This window comes from Thunnus thynnus, chromosome 15 (genome assembly GCF_963924715.1).
Source record: "Thunnus thynnus chromosome 15, fThuThy2.1, whole genome shotgun sequence".
Lineage (NCBI taxonomy): Eukaryota > Metazoa > Chordata > Actinopteri > Scombriformes > Scombridae > Thunnus > Thunnus thynnus.
In genome coordinates this window covers 18,230,637-18,252,507 of record NC_089531.1, presented here as the reverse complement: position 1 = coordinate 18,252,507, position 21,871 = coordinate 18,230,637, and the positions used below count along the sequence as shown (strand labels likewise).

General features: G+C 40.2%; 1 protein-coding gene across 1 annotated transcript; it reads left to right on the top strand.

Moving 5' to 3' along the window:
* The first annotated feature begins 1,824 nt into the window (after positions 1-1,824).
* c15h18orf21 (chromosome 15 C18orf21 homolog) lies at positions 1,825-21,694 on the top strand. Its single transcript, XM_067613223.1, has 5 exons — positions 1,825-2,152; positions 7,502-7,524; positions 8,260-8,480; positions 19,874-20,067; positions 20,422-21,694. Exons 1-5 carry the CDS (start codon positions 2,058-2,060, stop codon positions 20,582-20,584), a joined length of 696 nt encoding a protein of 231 aa, XP_067469324.1. The 5' UTR covers positions 1,825-2,057; the 3' UTR covers positions 20,585-21,694.
* Positions 21,695-21,871: the final 177 nt, after the last annotated feature.

Below are 21,871 nucleotides of genomic sequence, written 5' to 3'. Positions count from 1 at the left end.
TTTATCCGCGGACTACACTTACGCGGAGCTGCACCGCTTGGCTATTTCAATCTTGTGTGGAAGCGCCCGCCTGACAGCGCCTGATAAAGTGAAGATTTACTCGCGGACAAAGTGAAGAGCAATCCCTCACACTTTAGCTTACCCCATCAGTTTCTGTACGGTCTATACTGGCCCGGTGATTTAATATCTCTCCAGTGTCCTACACCCCCTCTCCCCCTCCCTCCCTCCCTCTCTCTCTCTCTCTCTCTCTCTCTCTCTCTAGGGTAAAAACTGACACACACATGCACGCACACGCACGCACGCACACTGCAAAGAAACAAGTAGGCTATAACCTGTACCAGAAAGAACAACATTTCTGAGGACTTCAAATATTACAGAAGGAAAATATATAGATAATATAAAAATAGTCATTGTAATGAAAGAATACTGGGTATTAATTGCATAAATGAGCATAAAATTATGAACTCAATATCAAGAGGTTATAGTGTATTATGTTCATTGTGTAACTCTAATGCCCTATATACCCAATATTCTATATTAATATGCCAAAGTCTCAATCGGACTACTATATATTAAAATGATAAACTGGGATTAGCTTTTCAAGTTATCAGTTTGCGTCAGAGGTGATGCCTGTTTATAACCAAGAGTAAACACAATTAGACTGTTTGCACGTGGTACCGTGATAAGCTCCAATATGATATCGTTAAAGTGTCTGTCTGTGGCTAAAATCGCAACATTTGTCATGAATGAAGGCGACCAACCTACCGTTAGACTGTAGATATTCCGGGAAAAGATGCGCGTAAAACGCACCAGTCTGACAATCAGTCCTTGGACACTCTGAGATGAGCAGGGCAGGGGCTGTATTCTCACTGGTGCTGAATGAAACCCCTCTTGTGTCGAACAAAACCTCTTTGTAAGTTATGGCTTGTCATCTCACGTCTCTGTTCCACCGGGCGTGTGTCTGACCGGGTTGCTTCTATTGATATCCGCACCCCAGAGGGTGCCCAACGGTGCGCACTCAGTAGGCTTTTCTTCCCTGCTGCTGCTGCTGCTGCTGCTTTTGCTGCTGCTTCAAATATCCAATTTCACATTGTAGCTCTTCGTCTCCCAGCAGAATTCCCTGTTAATTTAATTGGATCCGCCAGGAGTTTAATGGACCAGGGCGATACCTCAAATCCTTGTCGGATGCCATGTAGGCCTATGTGTTTTTGGGCCCAAGAAACCTGGTTTGTAGTGCAGCTGATATATACGCAGGATACATCAGTAATGATGTCAATATATACCACTGTCGTCTAACAATAAGATATAAGGAATGATTACATCAAAGGATATCTCTTTAGTGGGGCTGGATTGACTGTACTCGCGCTAAATTAATAAGTTTCGTTATTTTTTGATATCTCAGAAAGGAAGTTATGAGTTCTATCATGTGAGTCGTCTGTTACTTTTGCATAGGTAACATGACATAGGTAACAAATGATCAAACGCAATGACTTCAGACTGGGGCTATTAGTGGGATACCAATTCCTGAAATATTAAGACGCATTTATTTATTATTCCAATTTCTCAACGGTTTATAATAATAATAATAATAATAATAATAATAATAATAATAATAATAATAATAATTATTATTATTATTATTATTATTATTATTGTTGTTGTTGTTGTTGTTGTTGTTGTTGTTGTTGTTGTTATTATTATTACATTTTTAGGACTAACTACAAAGTAGCCAAGAGAGATTTGATTTAACAACCATACCGAAACGCACAGCGGCTCCGCAGTGTGCGACTGATTGACTCAATCTCCCACAATGCACTGCAAATAACGTCAACAGCGCGCGACCCAACGTGGGTTTCTGTCGTGTAGCAACTGGGGCTAGCTTTTTCTAGCAAATTTGATATCTTTTTCACACTTCTCGGCCGTTGTAACTCCAGCAGAGTGTGTGTGAACCCTCCGTTAACCTCAATTTCGACCTTATTGGCCCCTTAAACGTTTTAACGTCTTAAAACGGAATCGTAGACTTCCAGTTTTTCACGAGTCGCACTCTTGTTTGAAAAATGAAGATTCCTCCTGAAGTAATATCAAGCAACTTTCTGCTAGACGCGTCTCTGCTGTACAAAGAAAGCTGTCCGGAGCTGTCACGGTTCTTTCTGTAAGAAACTATTTAAAACACACAACAGTTACATAATTTTCACTTTGACAGCCGAGTCTTTGCTGTTTGGCCTCTATTGTTGTAATGGCGGCAGGTAGACGCTAGGTGGAAGAGCTCGACCAGTGTTCACGGTTGAGTCACCGCCAATATAATGTTAATTCACTGGGAAATTTAACTTTTTAATGTGTTAAGAGGTTAAAGTGGCAACATTATGCTGAAAGATTTATTTTCCCTGGAGTGGAGATATTATTTAAGAATGCTATTAATTCATTCTGCAGATATTACACAATGAGACAGTGGAAAACAATGAATGCTTTGGTTGAAGGTTTAACTTCAGCTTCCTGTTTCTGCCTTCTGTTACCCCTGCATATAGACACAGGAAAGACATTCAGAAAAAATACCCTCAGTTTATGCCTCTCATGTATTGTCAATTGATTAGTATAATACATGAGAAGCACGAACTGGGACTGCTGCAAAACCACAAGTCGTAATTTTTAACCTTAATATATACAGATATATTCATATAAAATAGATGATTTGTACTTCTAGATGAAAAATTAGCATTTTGTGTGAAATATAGGCTTGTTTTAAAGTACGGTTAACAAATATTAGTGATGTAAACAAGCTTTTAACAGCATCAGAAATTATGAATAACATGTAATTATTGTATTAGGCTGTGTAATAAAAGACTTGTCAATCAATCTTAGAGTGATAGCAGGAGATTTTGGTGGTGGGCCTCCTAACCAGTAGATACAGGACTAGATTATATTCAACCATACAGATCAATTGGCTGCCATCATTTGTAGTGTTGCTAATTTTGCTACATATCTGTACATTTTCAATCTGAATTGATTATGTTTCACTCTAATATTTTCACTCCTTTTGTGAATTTGTCCTTGAGAGTCAGTGTTACAGCTGCCTTAGGTGCTGACAGATGGTCACAGTGACAGCTTGGTTTATCACGGTGTTCATACAACTGCATCTATGAGCAAGATTTGGCTGTTGCTTAGTTAAATTTTATTGTCATTCAGTTTTATGCAGTCGCAGATTGTATTGATGACATTGCAGCACCTTCCCAACAAGCATAAAAAATGAGAGGCACACGGGGAAAACATGAGAATGCAAGCAAAGACAATCCCTCTAATCATCAGTTTGGAGACCAGACAGTCTGTAAGCCTCCTCTTCTCTGTTTGTATCCCTTATGGCTGTTCAAAAGACCCATATAGTGTACCAAGTCTTTCCCAAGGTACCAACTGTCTTCATCTAATTAGCCTCCTGTAGTCAAGTCTTCCCTATTCCTATCAGAATAAAACACAATAGTAATTAATGGCAATTTATAATTTCCTTCATTATTTACAGTTCAGTGCTTTGGTTTTGCAGCTTGTGCCAAAATAAGAGTTTATTCCATTTTCTATTGATGAAATATCCCACACAGCACTGATTGTGTTGTTGTGTGGAAAGTGAAAGCTGAAAGCAATTTCAGGAGAAATCCTCTTAAGCCTTGGTGAGTGTGTGTGTGTGTGTGTGTGTGAAAGAAACAGAAAGAGACGGCGTGTGTGTGTATGTGCATGTAGGCCTTGCACTCTTACAGGTGTACTATCTGTGTGCTTAGATTTTCTTAAATATGGTTTGTGTGGATATTAATTCATCTAGTGTGCAGACTCTTGTGTTTGAATTGGGTTCCAGCCATGTGCCTGTATCCTACAGGCTTGTTTTCACTTTCACCTGAGCCAGGAAATTTGTGGAGAGAACCATGAATGGAAACAAAAACAGCGGTTTTAATAGTAAAACCCCAGTCAGGGTCATTTTACGGATATGTTTGAGCCCACTGCTACTTTCATACATTGATCTGTTCCCCAGATTCCCTGGCTATGATGAGCCGGGGTTCTAGCGAACATTTTTTGACCACATTTAACTATGACAAGCTGTCCAACAGGCAAGACACAAATCTGAATGTTTGGACTGCTTGCTGCAAGACCTGGCTGATATCATGCCAAAGTGCCTGGCAGTGAGAATACAATTATTAAACACAGCCAAAAAGTACACTGAGCGTGATGAGCTAATTGACTACTGACTTTGATTTTTAGCCAGAGTGACAATATGTGAGGCCTACTTGGAAAGAAATTACTGTTACGAATTAATGTTTCAAACAGAGGTCTTGGACACACAGCTGATCAGTTAACCGAGGGGAAATCTTTTTTGTCAGCATCCACTCAAGTAGCTGGCATACGTGGTCAGTGTGTGTTGACGACGTCCTTAGTCCTAATGAACCACAAGTGTCTCTGTGTTCCTGTGGGATTTCCAGTGTCTGAGCTTTCTGCAGTTACGGTTTTGACCATGCGTCACAAGAATGTTTGTTTCGTGGGTGTGAGTCATTACTCATACACACTACTCCAAATATTTGTTGGAGATCGTGTTACTGCCTTCTGCCACAGTCTTCAGCTCCTGTTAGGCTGATGATGACTGAGTGTGTTAGTGTGTATGTTTGTATCAGAGTTACGGTTGCTGTTATTATATTTCTTATCGTTGTTGTCATTCTTGGTTTCACTAAAAATGTATCAATATTGATTTTCGGTAAAGGCCTTTAAGCACATTTCATGCTTGTATATTTTGTTTCTGTGCTTGTGTGTCAAGGAGTGAATGTAGTGAACGTGACGACCTGTGCCATGTGTATGTTTTGTCCCTGAATGTGTAACTGACGTCACTTTATAGTGGCTCACGTTGCCACGCTGGTGAAGCTGTTTTCCAGTAAGTTGATAATCAGTTTTGTGTGTCTTGTAACCAGGGCTTGATCGAGTGTTCTGATAACCAAAATATGCAGGATGTCTGCCTGACAAACAATGTCATAATAACTCTATTTTTAAATAGCCTCAAGTGTATTATGTAAAAGATTTTTCTTCATAGAGGGCATCATATTGTTTAGTTCATACCAACATATCAGTGATGATCAGCAAGTAATATTTGAAGTCTGATTTATCAGTGGAAGTCTTTAAGGAAAGATTGTTTTACACAGATTACTTTCGTTAACGGTTAACCTGCAGCCGTTCGTTTCCTTGATTAACTGTAGAAAATGGTGCAAGAAGCCTATTAGTCCAAGATGTGTTTTCAAATCATTTGTTTTATTTGAACAAAAGTTTACAACACAAAGATATTCAGATTACAATGAAACAGCATCAAATCCCTGCATTTGAGAGGTCGTAATAATAGAGTTTGGTGTTTTTGCTTGAAAACTGACTGAAACTGTAAATCAGTTGACTAATCAACTAATCATTTCAGCTTTAAAGTAATTCCCTTTAATTTCTGTCAAAATCAGTTACTAAATTTTTCCCTTCCCACTGCCTTTTCGAGACCTCTTCCTCCTCTTATCCAACACCCACCCTCATCTCCCCTCGAAACGTATCTCTCACTTAACTGGCCTCTCTCAGCAGGAGCCAGCCAAAGTCTCCACTCGTACGACTGAGCCCCAGACTGGGAGGCACCTGCTGGCCTCTCTCTCTGTCATGTCCAGCTGATGGATGGGTCCTCTGCCAATCTGTGTCATAGTGAGATAGAGTATTTAGAGGGTGCACTGACTAACACTGACGAAACCACTACTTGAGCCAGGCCAATATCAGTAAAGGTTTTTCAGTAGTAAACAGGGTATACCAGTAGTCGTGCTGTATTACTTGATGGCAGGAATTAATTGTTCTTAATGCCTTTCATTTTGTTCACTTTGCCTCAGCCAGCACCTCTGTCTCTAATTACATTATTTCATTGCAGCCAACACATAATGTCCACCACCCCCCTCAACGCACCCTTTTCCACCCTTTTGCATCTCCCAGTTGTCAGCAGTCCATGTGTAGAGCCCATATCTTCAGTGTTCATCACCACAACTAAGTATGCACTTAAAAGGAGATGCATGACAAGTATGTTAATAAGATTAGTGCAGTGGAAGAGGTCTGTGCGGTTTACGGTTTCTGAGGGCTGGCTCATCAGGGGAACAGCAAGAAGAGAGAATGTGGGAAAACAAAATTCCTCAAGAATTCAGTGGTCTGCTCATAGGTTGTTTGTTTTTTTTTATGGATTCTTGTCAGAGGATTTGCTTTTTAGTACTGCAAATAAATAAAATGTCTTTTTGTATTCAGAATTTGTTAGTGGTGTCAAGTGTGCCTAATGATCATTGATTATCAATACAGAAGCAACCGCCTTAGTGAATGTATTCAAACCAACTAACTTTCTAAGGTGGACTTTCATAAGAATGAGCTGAGAAAAATGAAAAAGGCATTCTTAATAACCAACAGAAGTGTTTTGGGAATAGTTCAAGGTCTATGAGTCATTATCATATCTGCAGAGTCACAGTCCATCATGCCGGTGACGTGCAGCTACTTGTCATTTCCAGAACTACTTTTCTTGGGATCAAAGGAGGGTGACTCTGACTGAGTGGGATGAGTGTTGGGAGATATGTTGCAAATGATTCTCTGCCCCGCCATGCATCCAGCCGCATCCAATGTCATCCAGCAATATAATGCTCCATCTCGCATATGGGATGGTTGAGAATGAAAGCGGAGAGTGTCAACAAACCGCTGCTGCTGCCAGACACCACAGCAGCCAGCAGGTCAACTCCAGATTAAAGTCAACCCCGCGCCCCCTCCTCCTCTGCATAAACAGCCAACCCCATTCCGGTCTCTCCCTTCAACACGTGCTGCAGGACTTCATTGATTTAAGCCCGGGGCTAATTTTAGCGGGACTTAGCAGTGGCTTAGTTAAAATGTTTGCTCAAATATCTTATTGCTTGTGTTCCAAAAGTGGAGGCAGCCCAGCAGACACCGAGGCAGTGCTGTGTGTGTGTGGGGGGGGTGAGGCTATTGAAATGGTTTGGAGAGTTGCCTTATATTGTTTGGGAGAGACCAATTTACTTTTCTGGTTGCATGTTTTCCACATCACATAATGGGAAGAGCTTTCTGTCTGTGGCAAACTTATTTTTTTTCCAAAATGTGTGTTCCATTCTGTTAATTGTTTATTTACATAAATGTATTTTAACAAAATTGGTAGCTGCCAGTTTCTTTTTCTAAATGATTTATATTGAAAACCATGTTATACAAAACTAGTCTTACTCCCTTGTTTATTACATTGTTCCAGTGTGAAGGAGATGTTCTAATGCAAATTGAGAGGAGCATTTTTAAATACATGAATATGCATGCTGAATTTGTGCCTTTCTCCAGTATTTTAGCTGTAATTATTTTTTAAGTTTTACTTCATATTCATATCGTACTAAAAGTTCTTAATGTTAAACCCAGTTACTGTTTTTTCTTTTATTATTGTTTGGTTATATTCCAAAATGCCTGATCTAGTCTCTCTCTTTCTTCTCAGTCAGCTGCCTTTGAATGCTAAAGGTAAGTGAGGATTCTTTTGTTTCATTTACAGTTTTTGTCATATTTTCGTTATTGTATGTTTTAATCAGTGATGCCCTCGAGTGTTATAACCACAAAGAGTTGAATGCAGTAGTAAGCAGGACCTTGTCACGGCCATCTCAAGGTTGATAAACCTCACTAAACCCTCAGCCAAACACACTGAGTCAGCCAGCTGTCTTCAGCAGACTGCCTGGCGGGATCAAACACACAGGCACAGACCCATGCCAGCCAAAACCACATCAATAGGCAGTGGTGCCATTTAGTGAGGCTGTTCAGGCTTTTCTCTTCCAAATAATACCAGAACTTGTCCCTAAGAGCATAGCATGGTGTTTATTACTTGTCCCCAGAACTGATAATTTGACATAGCTGTTGTTTTGCTATGACACATAATAAAAGCTTGTTTTTCCTCTGAATACTGGAAGATTGGATGTTATAATGGTACAGTCAGCAGAGAATCAGTATGCAACTGTTAAAATGATATTCTTTACATAGTTCTTTTAACTACCAATCTTAGAAAGACATTTATTTGCCTCTTTGCATAATATGCTGGTGTAAAGGAGAAGAAAATCATCAACAAATTTTTCATTCTCACTATCACATCCACCTTCACTTATTTGGTTACCGGGGTATTATTATGTATGTGATATATGCGTGCCTGTGTGCACCGTAATATTTTCTGATTTTGTTTGAGATAATCTGTCTCTTTCTTCCTCTCAGCAACAAAGAAGCAGAAATCTTCCAGTCTGTTGCACAGCACTGTGGTGTGCCCGCACTGCTATCAGTGGCTGAAACCTGACAATCACCGGATGCGGCTACAGCCCAAGCAGCGTCCATCAGCGCGGGTGCAGAGCGTCCTGCGCAGGAAGGCCAGGGGCAAACGACTCAGCCTGGTGCAGAAAAATCTGCTGCACCGATTCCAAATGTCCTCCTCAGTACTGGTGAGACAGGCAAAACACTACAACCCCACAGACCTGATTATGTATTGTACTACACTGTAGCACATTGTCACCAAGAGTATACGCCCGGATCAGTGTCCCCAGCTGTTGTGCTATTGTAGTGAGCGGAAGAACTGTATTGACAGCAATGGCCTAGTTGTATTGGATTTTTGGGTCAAGCATTTATATCATTATTTGATAATAATACAATTATCTGCTGGAAAACTATATAATTACCCTGTTCCTAAATTACCTCAAGCACTTTTTTGTGCATAATGTCCTCTAATAGACCTTTTCCACAGTAGACATTTTGACTTGTCATAGAAAGAAAAGCACAGGTGGGACTAATACTGTTAACGATGGTTCTGTCTACATGGAATGCAGCTTGCATGAATGCATGCTTTGAGAAAAGACTATTGTTTTTTACATGATAATGTATTTCTGTGATAAACCAACACTGGCTGATTTTATTACTCCTCTGATTTAGTGGTAAGACTTTAGGCCACTTGTGTAAACTGACCTATGAAGGAGGCAAGAGACAAGAGCATTTCCCAATGAAGATCAAACATGTATCACATTGTTATTTATTATAACTTAACAAGTCTTACATTCTCTCTTAATGTATTGTTTTTAGTCTCTGTTGCTATTAGATTGACAAGGTCATTTGTATTCTTTCCACAGAAAGTGCCTGGTTTCATTATGGTGCTCCACTTATCATTACAGCCTGAACAGTGGTCCCATTAAGCTAAACTGTAAGAGAACTAATGTTGCCAGACAGTGCTTTGTCAACACTCACCCCGTTCCCTCCCACACCCCCCTGTATTGTTACAGTGGCTCTTTTGTCTGTCCTCTTAATGGATAGCAATGGACAGGGACAAAATGGAAAGCTTATTTTGGCCAGCGCCCACCCACTCCACTGATAAGCCCATTTAGATGTGGAAACTAGTGGTGGAGGACGTGGCAATAGGGTCATTTTCCCCCTGCATCAGAGCAGCGATAGGAAAGAACCACTGAAGAGCCCCTTTGGTGCTCTGACATCAGCCTAATGAAGAGCAGCTCTTGTGAAAATGCTGCTGCCTCATTAAAATCAGGTTGGGTTCAATTAGTATGCAGGTATTCACTGCACCAGCCACTCTGAACCCACACTCTACTATATATTTGTTGACTCTGAGGGCAAAGAGAAAGGCAGAAGTTGAGAGAAGGAGCAGACATAAAGAGAGTAGTGAAAGAAAAGGAGGAACATAACTCAAGAGGTTGAAACAGAAAAGGTGAAAAGAAAGAGGAGAGCAGAAGGCGGATAGATAAGAAGGGTGAACAGAGGAAGTAAGATGATGGAATACAGAAGAGAAAAAGTTTTCATCTTGAGTCATAATTTCATATGCAGCAGTGGTTTCGCCCTGTCCTCCTCCTGTGGACTTTGATGAAGGTCAGTTCCAGGGTCTGATAGGGAAATCATCTGGAGAAAGTGATTTGAATCTACATGCTGGAGGCATCATGAAATCAGAGAAGTCTATCATATGGGTTTTTTAACATCATCGTATACTGAAAAATAATACGCAGTGCGGCTTAGAGACTGATAATTGCATTTCCAGGCCTCAAAGCCTTAAAAATGTTTTCCCAAACTGTCAGATTTTTACAGCATTAAAGCATTTTGAAAACAAAGCTATCAACATCTGAAATAAATCAGCTACTCTTGATGAATAAATCTGCTAACAACATGTTACCCTCCGTGACACTTTTAGAAGTATAATAACTCAAAAGCATCCAATTAATAATTATAATTTCAAAGTTCACACTTCAGTAAGACCTCTGTCACCATCATCCAACTTGTTGGGTTTTTTGAACCTTTATATTTCACCAGACATCAAATCCATAAACTTAAAGCTGTTTATGACTCCCTTGTGTAACTCATCACTCTTAGTCAAACATTAACTATGTTGTGTGTTGTACACAGAGAGGGCCTCTCTTAAAGCCATGACTGTGCATCTCTCTTCACACTAGTTTGTCAACAGTGTTTTGGTCACGATCAGGAATGTTGATGCTTGTTCATCACATGACTTCCTAGTAAACCAATACACCCCCAAGCATCTACTCCAAGGTATTTTTACCCTCTGTTTTCACGGTCACTCGTCTGTCATATACTGGAGAACTAAGGGGCAACAAGTCAAGCCCCATATGGGCGACAGCATACACCTGTGCTCGGCAGAAGGGTGATAGTGAGGCGATACCCTTAAAATGCAAGTGGTGGAGTGGTGAGATAAGAGGAGGAATGCAGACTGCTTTCCTTTCTTTGCCTCCCTGGTTCCATACTGATGACCAGAGCACAACAACACAGGCGGGAGGGGGGCTCAGCACGATAGCCTGAATCAAGAGATTAGCATCCACTCTTCTAAACCACCTTTTTAAAGATAGAAGCTTTGGCACATAGTCAGGATAACAGGAGAAGCTCATGTAATGTGTCATTTTCATAAGTTTGTTGTCATTTTCAGCAGATATTTGACAAAGATGAAAAACAGTGTCCACAGATTTGAAAACCGCCTGAGCGAGATTACTTGTCACAGTGACCGTGAAGCCTTAATTTGCTTTTATTAGTTTGTGTTTCCTTATTTTATGGCTTTATTTCAGTGTGCCAGAGTTGAGTGTTATGGCTGTGTACACAATATTCGGCTCTGCTTACTGTCAGTCACATGTCATCCGCAGGAAGAGGTAGAGGTTTTATCAAAGGAATAATCAAAACATGTTGTCTTATAAATTTATGATCACAGTAAAGGGTTTTTTTTGTGTATGGGCTGAGACAAGGGGTGCGTATTTTCATATCCATGTGTGCTGGTGTTCTCTATGTTCTTGCATGTGTTTAAACAAGTGTTGGATCTCGCTATGGATGAGAGGTGTTGTGGGACACTTAAAGGAACCACTAGTTTTTTTTAATATAATCATGCTCATAAAGTCTTTACAGCTTTTGTTTCCCACCCGATATTCATACTGCAGACATATGGCAATACATGTCCTATCAGTCATTTATAACATATCTGCAATTAATTTATGTGTTGAACATTAGGAAATATGTCCTTAGGAAAACTTGTTTACTAAAATACAAATATAAAAACATCAGACATACAACATGTGACCAGTAGATACACAGTTCCACTCATGCACATGGGTGGTGTACAGTATTTAGACTCCAGAGTGTAAATCCCCCTCATTACACACTATATTGCTCTCCCCTTAGGCGGTATATGTGTGCTGCCATCGGTGTGGATGTCAGTGCATGATATACGCTCTGCAGCTCTGTGAAGTTGTGTCTTAGAGGTATTACATTATAAATCAGGCATGTTTATGCATGCTGGAAAGGTTATGTAGCAATGGGTATGGAAATAAGTTGAATTGTAGCCCCACAAGAGAGGCAGAGACCCTAAATGGAGCGAACGATAGCGCATTCTCCTCCTCCTCCTCCTCCTCCATTCTTCTGTTCTCCTCTCTTGTAGCCGCGATTTATACTTCCCAGCAGAGTTGTTTGCTACAATAAAGCATACTGTTCAGGCTTTTTCCTGGCTGGATACATGTAGGTTTGTGGGAGTTGAATTTATGCCCGGTGTTTAAATGTAACAGTTACTTATTGGGAAATAGTGATTCTACCTGGTAGCTCACGAAAAGAATGACTTTTTGCAAAGACAGGTGGATGGGCATGTTTACTGAATATGCAGTGATGTTGCCATTCTCTGAGAACAACACTTGTTTTCAAAAAAACGATGAGCCAAGTGATAAAACATAAGTGGTTGAAAGATCTTTCCTTTTTCCCAGAAGAGCCATTTTGCTCTGACGTGAGTCAAGCCTCTCTTTGTAATTTATGTCACCACTTCTTCTTGACCTCACTGACCACCTCTCATCTTTTAATCTCTCGTTCTTTTTTTCTCCTTGCATTCTTCAATCCCCTCTTTCCTTTGTTGCATTTTACCTCAACTCATCTACCTGGCAACCCCCTGCAACCTTTGCTTCATCCTCATCTGCCTCCCCTTCTCCTTCTATTCTTGGCCATGTCTTCACCACATCCCTCTGTTGTATTTATCTTTACTGGAGTAATGTCGCTGGAGAATGTGCCTCTTGAGGAGATGACAGGAAACAGGAGACAGAGATGTCTGGCTGGTACTTTGCCTGTTCGCTCTCAGGGAACAGGAAACACTCCACAGAGGGTTTTGACAACTCAAGGGTGCGCAGCGAGTGACAGGATGACAAGAGGGGGATGTGTTGGGGAAGAGAAAGGCCAGGAGGGAATGTGGAACAGCAACAGTGGGGATGGCCTTGAGTTCTTTAGAAACAAACAAAGGAGACTTAGGGAGAAGTGGAAACACTCACTCATCCCTCACATGTGTAGGGATTTAGCAAAGTGTGCACCGAAGTATTTTCAGCATTTGAATATTCACATGTACAGTAGGAGCAGCAGTCATTAGCTTCTGTGCCTCACTTCATTTCATTTCTTTGCCACTATTAGAAGTCTACTCTGGAACTTGGCAATCGCTACTGTAAGTTAAACTGTAAGTTGGCACGGGGTGTCAAGCGTTGGAATCTGCCACTTTTGGATCCTCGCTCACCAGCTTTTGAAGTATATCTTTTCTGTAACTGATGCTGTCAACACGTGCGCACATTAATGGCATTCTGTTATAAAGCCACACGTGTGCCTTCAGATACCTTTTATAATGGTCATAAAAGAGCTCTAAATTCAGATCTGTCTCTAAGCCATTTTGTTTATTCCTAAACCCCAAAACTCTGAAGCACGGTTGGCCCGTCTACATGCCTCCTCAGGTCAACATTTTGTAAATGGAAGCCTGTATCAAACAATCATGTCTGTATGATCTACCTTGTAAACAATGTCAGATGTTTTGTTTTTTTAAATTTTAGTCGATGAAAATATATTATTTCATATTTTGAAGGATCTTATATGCAAAATATCCTAAGCCAAAATAGGGGTAAGTTTCTATACTTTAACCAAACCAAGATGGCATGCTTTGTAGAAATCTTTACTGTTTGATTTGCCAAAACTTTCACGATAATTCTTAGGTAATTTCAAGGAGCATTTATTTTTTTATTTTTTTATAAGGGAGCTGTCAAATACAAAAAAGTGAGAGAATTTATAATGCTCAATATGTGCATGAATACAGGCACTAAATGTCATGAGGAACACAGAAAAGGCTTGGATCAGCAGCTCCTCTGGATAGAAACGTTTTTCAAGCTTGATGCTCTTCAGACTGCATCAAGAGGTTTATGATGACGCGTCAGTGATAGTGAGACATCACAGATTTTGGTTCCAGATGTTGACTTTAATCCATATCAAATGTAGTACCCAAATTACAAATTACCCAAAGCATTGTGAATACCATATGATGCTTTTTATCTAATCTGAGAAGTACAGGTAAATCATCAGCTTTCCTTCCCTTTCCTCCAGCTTTTGCTCTAGTTGGGTTTGAGGCAAACCTGCTTGTGTGACGCAGGATAAAATGTGACATTTATCACCACCAACAGAGACGGTGTGTTTTAGCTCTGCATTCAGATCGAGTGTCACTGTGTATTTACCTGGCAGCCTGCCTGCTTGCCTCCAGACAGTGTGACTAAGTGGCTGACTGCACCATCACAGTGCAAGGCCATGCTTAGAGGAAAGTTTACACTGCTTGCCTCGTATTGATCCCCCAACTGCTCTTCTGCTTTTGGCTTTATTGTGCTGTATTGATGTGTGCTCAAATGACTTTCACACACTGCGCACAGATATTCATGCTTTTGAATACTCGCACACACACACACAGATGTTTGAAAACTCTGTCACACAATCAACATTTAACACTTATAAAGAAAGACTCTTACAGGCACTTAACTCCGTCTTTCACTATGTTGCTCGACTCATCTTCTCCTCTCTTGGGTGGTATCGTACTCCCAAGGTCAGACAGATCAACCCAAGCTGACCTCTGGCAGCAGAGAGAGAAAGACAGGAAGGGAGGTATTTATGGAGCGGGGGCTATTAATAGAGGGAAAGGCCCATCTGCAGAATTGATTTATGTGGATCTGCGTGTGTTTGTGTGTCATTTCACTGTTTCACACGCAATTTCTCTTTGATTCTCAGAACCAATATCACTGTTATGTATGAGTCATTTCTGGCTACAGGCATGCGTGTCACAAGGTAGCAGAAGTGTATGTTTCTGAAAATAAAAATGTAAATGTGAAGGTGTGACAAGAAGAGCTGGCAGCTCTCAGTCATCAGAGGCAAATATTTCTGTGTTGATTAGGTTCTTGTATAAGAGAACCTCAGAAGTGTTAAACTCAAGACTCCCCCATCTCATTTCCCACAATACTGAGTTACACTGGGCACAGCTTACGCCACACAACATGAAACTGCACAATCTCACTGACTGATGTGTTTATGTAAACTGAGATAGTTTCCTAAATCAACCCTTAACGGCATTAAACTGTGAGAATTAACAGACTAGTTTATTCTGTCTTCTTTAATTGCATAAATGAGATTGTAGTAGCTGCTGTTGGTAAGGTATACATGATTGCATGTTGTCTATTTAATAATTTAGAGCATGAACAGCAGGTGCTGACATTCCATGCACTGTGCAAGATTGCTAGAGTTAAACAGACATGATATATGTGTATGGGATCAATGTAGCTATCTGTGACTGTGGCCATCTGTGTAGGTTCACCTTTCATGTTTTAATAAAAACACGATCTTGCGTGTGTTGTAAGAAACAGAAGGCTCCACTTATTGCATAGATGAGGGTAAGATGAAAGGTCAAGCCTGACCCTGGGTGAGTATATACCATACACAGGTTAGGGGCAATACTAGATTGCTATTGACTTTGTTTCTTGCTTTGTGTAATTCAATTTAATATGGTAATTCTTCCCCTGACCGTATGGGGAACCTTGATTTTCCTGAGAGCAGAAATTCAACTTTAAATACCTCATCTGCAAAAAACAACCATCCTTAATATTCCCCCAGCTGTGTATAGGTGGTTGTTTATCCTCTTACTACCCTGCAGCTCCAATATGTTGCCTTTGCCATATGCTTGATTGGCCAACGTGTAGGTCTGTCTGCTGCCAGAATCAACAGCCCAAGATGAGGAAATCAAATCTCTCGGTGCCACAGGCTCACGTGTGTCTGCTCAGACATGTCAAGGGATTAGCGTAAATTAAACGAGTACACGTGATGGGTGGGATTTCATTTCAGGTTGTCAAGATTTTTCATCAATATGCGGCCACCGTACTACTATTGGAGTGGGAAGTGAGAGTTTGTTGACGCGTTCATGTTGTTGAAGTCAGTCTGATAACCGTCTTTCCGCTTTCCACTGTTGTGTACATAGACAGACACATACACACACACACCTTTATCATCAGTGGGTAAAGGTTTCTTTTCTTAGAGCCTGTCATATCAGTGCCTCAGTGCAGGCCAGCTGATGATAGTTGGGCCACTAATGGTAACTAGAGGACAAGAGGATAAACAGCATGAGGTCATTCGAGCTGTAAACATCCATCTGCAGCCAGCTGTCTGTCTGTGATCCACTCCACTATGAGTCACACATTCTTGTTCTAAGGTTTTTTTTTTCCATTTGATAGACAAAGTTGAGTTCAAATCAGTAAAATCTAGGCTACAACCTAAATGTCCACAGCCCTAATCACTTACAGTATGTGTTACAGTTGCGGATGTAGCACCATTTATAACTGGACAACAAATAGTTTTTGTTTGAGTTTGGCTCTGACTTCCCGTTTAGATTTGATTAGATGAAACTTTAATGATCTGCAGGAGGACATTGTGTAATTTCAGCAGGAAATAACAGCATATAGTGAAGGAAAGCAAATACAGCGTGTGAAATATTAGACCGCTCGTCACAACAATATGTTCAGACAGATGAATAGATGTAAACAAAAATCATGTAAAAATTTGAATAATGCATATGCATCACTGGTCTGTTTATTTTGTCAGGTACACAGGAAACAAGACAGATAAAATATGCTACAGATGTGTTAACAACTTTAACAAGCATGTGTTATCGGTATCTGTATTTTTTTCTATGAAACTGTATAAAATTATTTGCATGTAACTTGGCATATCATGGTTCCGTATCCCAATGTCACTGAAACTTGCCAGTTTCACTAAAAGAAAAACTCCAAACTGTCCAAATTAAAGGACTAGTAGTTTTACATTTTAGCCTTTTACCAACAAATTACGCTGTATATATTTACATCAGTGCCAAACATTTCTCAAAGGATACCTTATTATTTTTATGTCTTTCTGATGGAGTCACTGGTTTCCATTTTATCATAAAGAGTGAAAATCATGCAAAAATGATGACAGTTGATTGAGACGGGTAATCCATCCTGATTAATATTATGTCAGCTTTTGTGACAGGTATGTTCCTGTGATGTGATGATGCAGTTGCAGGTTTTTTGAAAATACTTATTGTTTATGCATGCAGGGACTATTTGAGATTTCAGTCAGTTACCAAACAGAAATTTCCTAAATGCAAGAAATCACCATATTTACTTTTCCCCAGTTGTTTGTGAAACCCAAGAAAAGTAGTGGTAAGGCTTCACTAATCTTGTAAGGAAAGTGCTGGAATGCTCCGGAACAATTGGCAATTCATTGTTGTGCTCAAGGACATTACAGCAGAATGGACATACCTGAACCCAGATCCTCCTGTGAAGTACCACTATAGCACCCCTCTCTGTCTGTTTCCCTTTGAAGCACCTCTGTATAACCAGAAAGTATTGCCAGTGTAACATCCTGTGCCACATCTTTGTAATATTCATACTTTTTTTTTTTTTTTTGGCTGAATATGCAAAGAAAAGCCTGCAGGCAGAGTGTTCCTGGATGATAAGTTTGAATAGCCTCCTTAGTGTATTAAAAGCACTTTGTTCCAGCCGTATCTGCGTCATCAGCATTGCTGCTTTGAGTTGTTACGACTTCTTTTTATATAGCGATTGTAATCATAATAGGTCAGAGCTTTGCTACATTTAGAAGTGTGCAAGTTTTTTTCAAGTTCAGGAGAGATAATGAGGCTGTTACTGTTCAGTGTTCTCTTTCAATGCGAGGCTTCATCCGCTTTGGTAATAGCAGCTTGCCTTTATAGGAGTTAGAAATTACTGATTTTATTGCATTTGTATGATCACAATAACTCACACATGCTAAAAACACCCATTGATGATTTGATTTTTAGACTGTGGTGTTGTCTTAAATGGGAAATGACAAATCAAAAACTGCTTTTTTATTAGCAATACAGTCCTTAAAGTAGGAATCATTTATCGTGTGATTTTGCACATGTGGACTTTATCATGACATATTCTACTAGGAAAAAGTTTTAAATGTTTATCTTTAGTTTTCAGTCATATATTTCAACCTTACCTTTCTGTGTTTGGATATGTTTATACGATGTTCCAACGAGGATGTGTCTTAATGAATCTAGTTTGTGTTAAAGTCATCACAACCAAAGCAGCAACAGAGTGCTAGCGATCCCACAGATGAATCAACCCTTTTGACAGTGTATTGGTCAGCCCCCCACTGAGCCACACCCCTATGCAAAGATGGGCTGGGTCAGTTGCTGGGCTTGGTCTGTTTAAAGCTGGACATGCAGGCTCATGTAGTAAACACTTGACACACGGTCACGTAGAACGAGAGCGGAACTCTGTCCTCCTACAGCATCAAAACCTAAACTCTCCAACCGACACCTGTCAGAATCTGAAATGGCTACCTTCGTGTCGGTGAGTTTTCCATCTCATCAGCATTCAGGACTGTCAACAGCTCGGCTCATACTTGCTGACCTCTGCAGCGGTGGTCTATTCTGACCATTTTTACCCTGGTGCAACTCCGGATGGCTTGTGTCAATGATGGGATTTAAGTTACTGAAGGTTGCCGAAGGAATGTCGAAGATTCCCTGATGCGTTTTCTACAGTGAGGAAAGTAGTCTTCAGGGAGGAAAGTGTAACTGTCTCATCTGTTTAAGAGTTAAATTCTGTACTTGAGTCGGTTGTTTGTTCAGCCTGTTTGTTCCTTGTAGCTTATCTCGTACTTTGGGTCAGCTCATTACTGGGCTGATGTGATTGTCTCCAAATTGTTATCTTCACTTGATGGTGGTGTCCTTGGTGTGAATACTGGGCAGCAATTACTGGTAAATAAGAGCATCTGCCAAAAGCTGTAAATGAGCAACTGTGGCAGTTACCATAGCAGTTAGTTGTTGTTTAATCGTCTTTTAATGTGTCTCTTTAGTTGAGCAGTGGATTTGTGCTCTGTTGAGCTCTTATTCATTGTCTACCAATGGTTTCATAACAGCCTACATGAGATCTGTGACAGACATGTACTATCCTGATTATAGTCTATTTCCATGCAGTTTTTCCTTTTTATGGGGACACATGAAAGCGTCTGGCAGGAGTTTGGGATGCCAATTGTTGTCTTGAGTCATGAGAATCTCGTGAGCCGACAGTTGCACCTCGTAACTCTTACAACTGCCCACATGCTTTGCCTTATATAAGGACTCATAAGTTTTTGTTTGCATGCGATGTGTAATCTGTGCCAGGAAATTGTTTTAAATTTGTCACGAGAGACACAATAAAGAGTAAACTCAACTGAAACGCCAAATTCGTTGTAGCTGAAAAAGGTTCACCGACTGAAAAAGTTGGCAGATGTCTCTTATAGCATCCATACCCTGAATAGGTGAAACTGCACAGCAACAGCCCCACCCTACCCTCTCATAGGCTAAAGTCAATGTTTCCCATCCGGTTTTAACTAACCCAGTTATTTTCATATCTGTACAAACATTCAAAGGTAAGATAATCTAGGGGATGTTTGGCAGGGTCGATGACAAAAGTCTCAGCTGTTAAATGAATCATCTCCCGTCATAAATTTTGTTTCCTGGACCCCATTGTGAAATATTCCTCAGCTGTGAGATAGCAATAGTTGTGCCTGACATCTGTGAGGCTGTGGGCTGGCCTGCGTCACCCTGTGCTTATGAGCATTTCTCATTACAACCCCCTTGCCTGCCACAACTGTGGCTAGTCCTGCTCCCTGTGTCCCCGGAGTCATTCTGTCACTGCAATCGATGTCCAGACTGGGTCACAGCAAACTCTTGTATGTCCCAGAGAAAGACTTACAGCTGGGTTTGATGAAAAATAATAACTGGAATGATAAAAACTTCAGCCTCCCTTCTTTGATTTACATGAGTTGGTAGACAGATTATACTATATCTTGTATTTTACAAGAGTAGTTTCAAGGGCCTTTTAGGAAACCTGCAGGAATTTTTTGTATCCCTATGGGTATACCTTGTATGCCTTCACCTCAAAATCTCATTATGTATGAGAGAAATATAGATGCAGACAATGCAATATTAATGAATATGTTACTTTTCCTCTCCTTATTCCAGATGGCCACCTGCCACACTTGCAATAAGACTTCCAGACACAAAGGAGTGAATCGGGACTTCATAGCTACCTTCGGTAAGACCCACAGCACACCAGGGAATGCTGGCAAACACAAGACCCCACAGTCAACCACCAGACCCGGCACGACTACCCCCAAGACCCCTGGCAAAGACAAGACACCTGTTCATACACCTAGGTAAGTTATGTAAGCTTGCTGGTATTAATATCTCCTCAGATACATTTTTATGCAAGATATAACCTTCCTCTACTAAACTTGGTAGGTGTCATAGATATCCGAGAGGATGATGTGTCTGGCATGTTAGCGTTTGAATGATTAAGTTTCTATTTATTCAGCATTAACAGATCTGCAGTTAGCTGGAAGGGTCGTACGTGTTGGTATCCATGCTTGTCAGATCATATACTTGCTGACAGCAAACTTTAACATTTCCTACCAACCAACAAAATCTCAAGTTACTGTATCTTAACCCCCCCCCTCCCTCTTCTTCTTTTTTCTCTATCCCCAACTCTCCTTTTCTCTCTCTCCCTCCAGGTCCTCCACCTCCTCTAACACTCCTGGGTCAGGCTCGTCTTCCTCCAAACCTCCATCTAAAGCAAAAAATTGGGTTGTCCAGCGTCTCAGCAAGATACTCATGCGAGAAGACAACAAGAGCAGCAAGAAGGGGGGTTTGAAAGATTTTCTCTCCTCACTTTGAGTATCTACCAAACACAACTTGTCATCTACTCCTTAAAAAAAGGGATTAGGCCCATATAGTAACCTGTTCACACCAAAGGCTAAGGGGAAACTTAAGAAAATAACTTTGGTTTCTGAGGCCGGTGTGGGAAGGGTTACAGTTTGCCCACCAACACAATTGTTGCTGGGCTGTTTGGAGTGGCACTCCTGAATGCAACTGGGAGCGTCGGGGTGGTTATTTCAACTATTAATCAGGGTTACTAAATCCTCGGCTGAGCCAGTCGGAGGACAATGCATCTTCTGTCTAATTTAGCACATGCCTCTTCTACTCTCCTAAACCGGGGATGCTACTCTTAGTGGAATGTTTGAGGAATTATTTAATATTTATCAAACGGCTGAAACACCACCCAGCTTTGCTCTGTGGTGGCATTTTGTGGCATGTCAAGCTGGTTTACATGCCAATATCCTTCTTTAAGGTGATCATTTAGATTTTTTTCTAAAGTTACAATTTACATTTATATGATATACAGTATATATATATATATATATATATATATATATATATATATATATAAAACTGTTTGGTATTCATGCTGCTTGATTTTAAAACTTTTGTATATGAATGTATTTACTCTTTTTTCTCTCTCTCTCTTCATTGGGAAGATGTGTCAGTTGTAAAGCCACTGGCTAAAAATGACAGATACACAAATGTACTGTATATATGTTTTTGCCAATGTTGCATTTTTGTACATGCATACAAATGATTTTGAAACTGCACAGTCACCAGTGAATATATTTATAATTATCATCTGAAATGGGACTCATCAGTTGCTGTTTACATTGAATGGGCAGATCTGCCTAATGACTACAGAAATCGTTACTGTGGTATAACTGACTTAAATTTTTCTTTGAACATTTTCCTTGGCTATGTGTTTTTAAAAGGTTATTCTTTTCATTTTTTGTTAAGAGCAGGAATTTAAATATATCTACTGCATTTTATACTGCCTGATTACCTACCTTTTTTCCATTAACTGTTCAATGTACAGTTATGTGTTTAAATCCTGAAATACCTCACATTTGTATTCTACCCATACTGCGATTCTCTGAAATAAAAGCTTTCCAGTCTGTGAAATTGTGCTGCTTATTTCACTTCTTGAGAGCGTCTGAGATGAGTGCTTTAAAATGCCAGACTGCAGATGTTACAACACTTCTGCAGATATGGATATAAATTATTTCGTGCATCCTGCAGCAGATTTACTTAGAAAAGTATAAGGAGTATTTACAGTTCACCTTTCTCACCTGCATGATA

Excerpts from the sequence above, each read along its gene's own strand:
- c15h18orf21 (XM_067613223.1), top strand. The coding sequence starts at position 2,058 with ATGAAGATTCCTCCTGAAGTAATATCAAGCAACTTTCTGCTAGACGCG. Across the intron at positions 2,153-7,501 it reads GAGCTGTCACGGTTCTTTCT|TCAGCTGCCTTTGAATGCTA; the intron begins GTAAGAAACTAT and ends CTTTCTTCTCAG. Across the intron at positions 8,481-19,873 it reads AAATGTCCTCCTCAGTACTG|ATGGCCACCTGCCACACTTG; the intron begins GTGAGACAGGCA and ends TCCTTATTCCAG.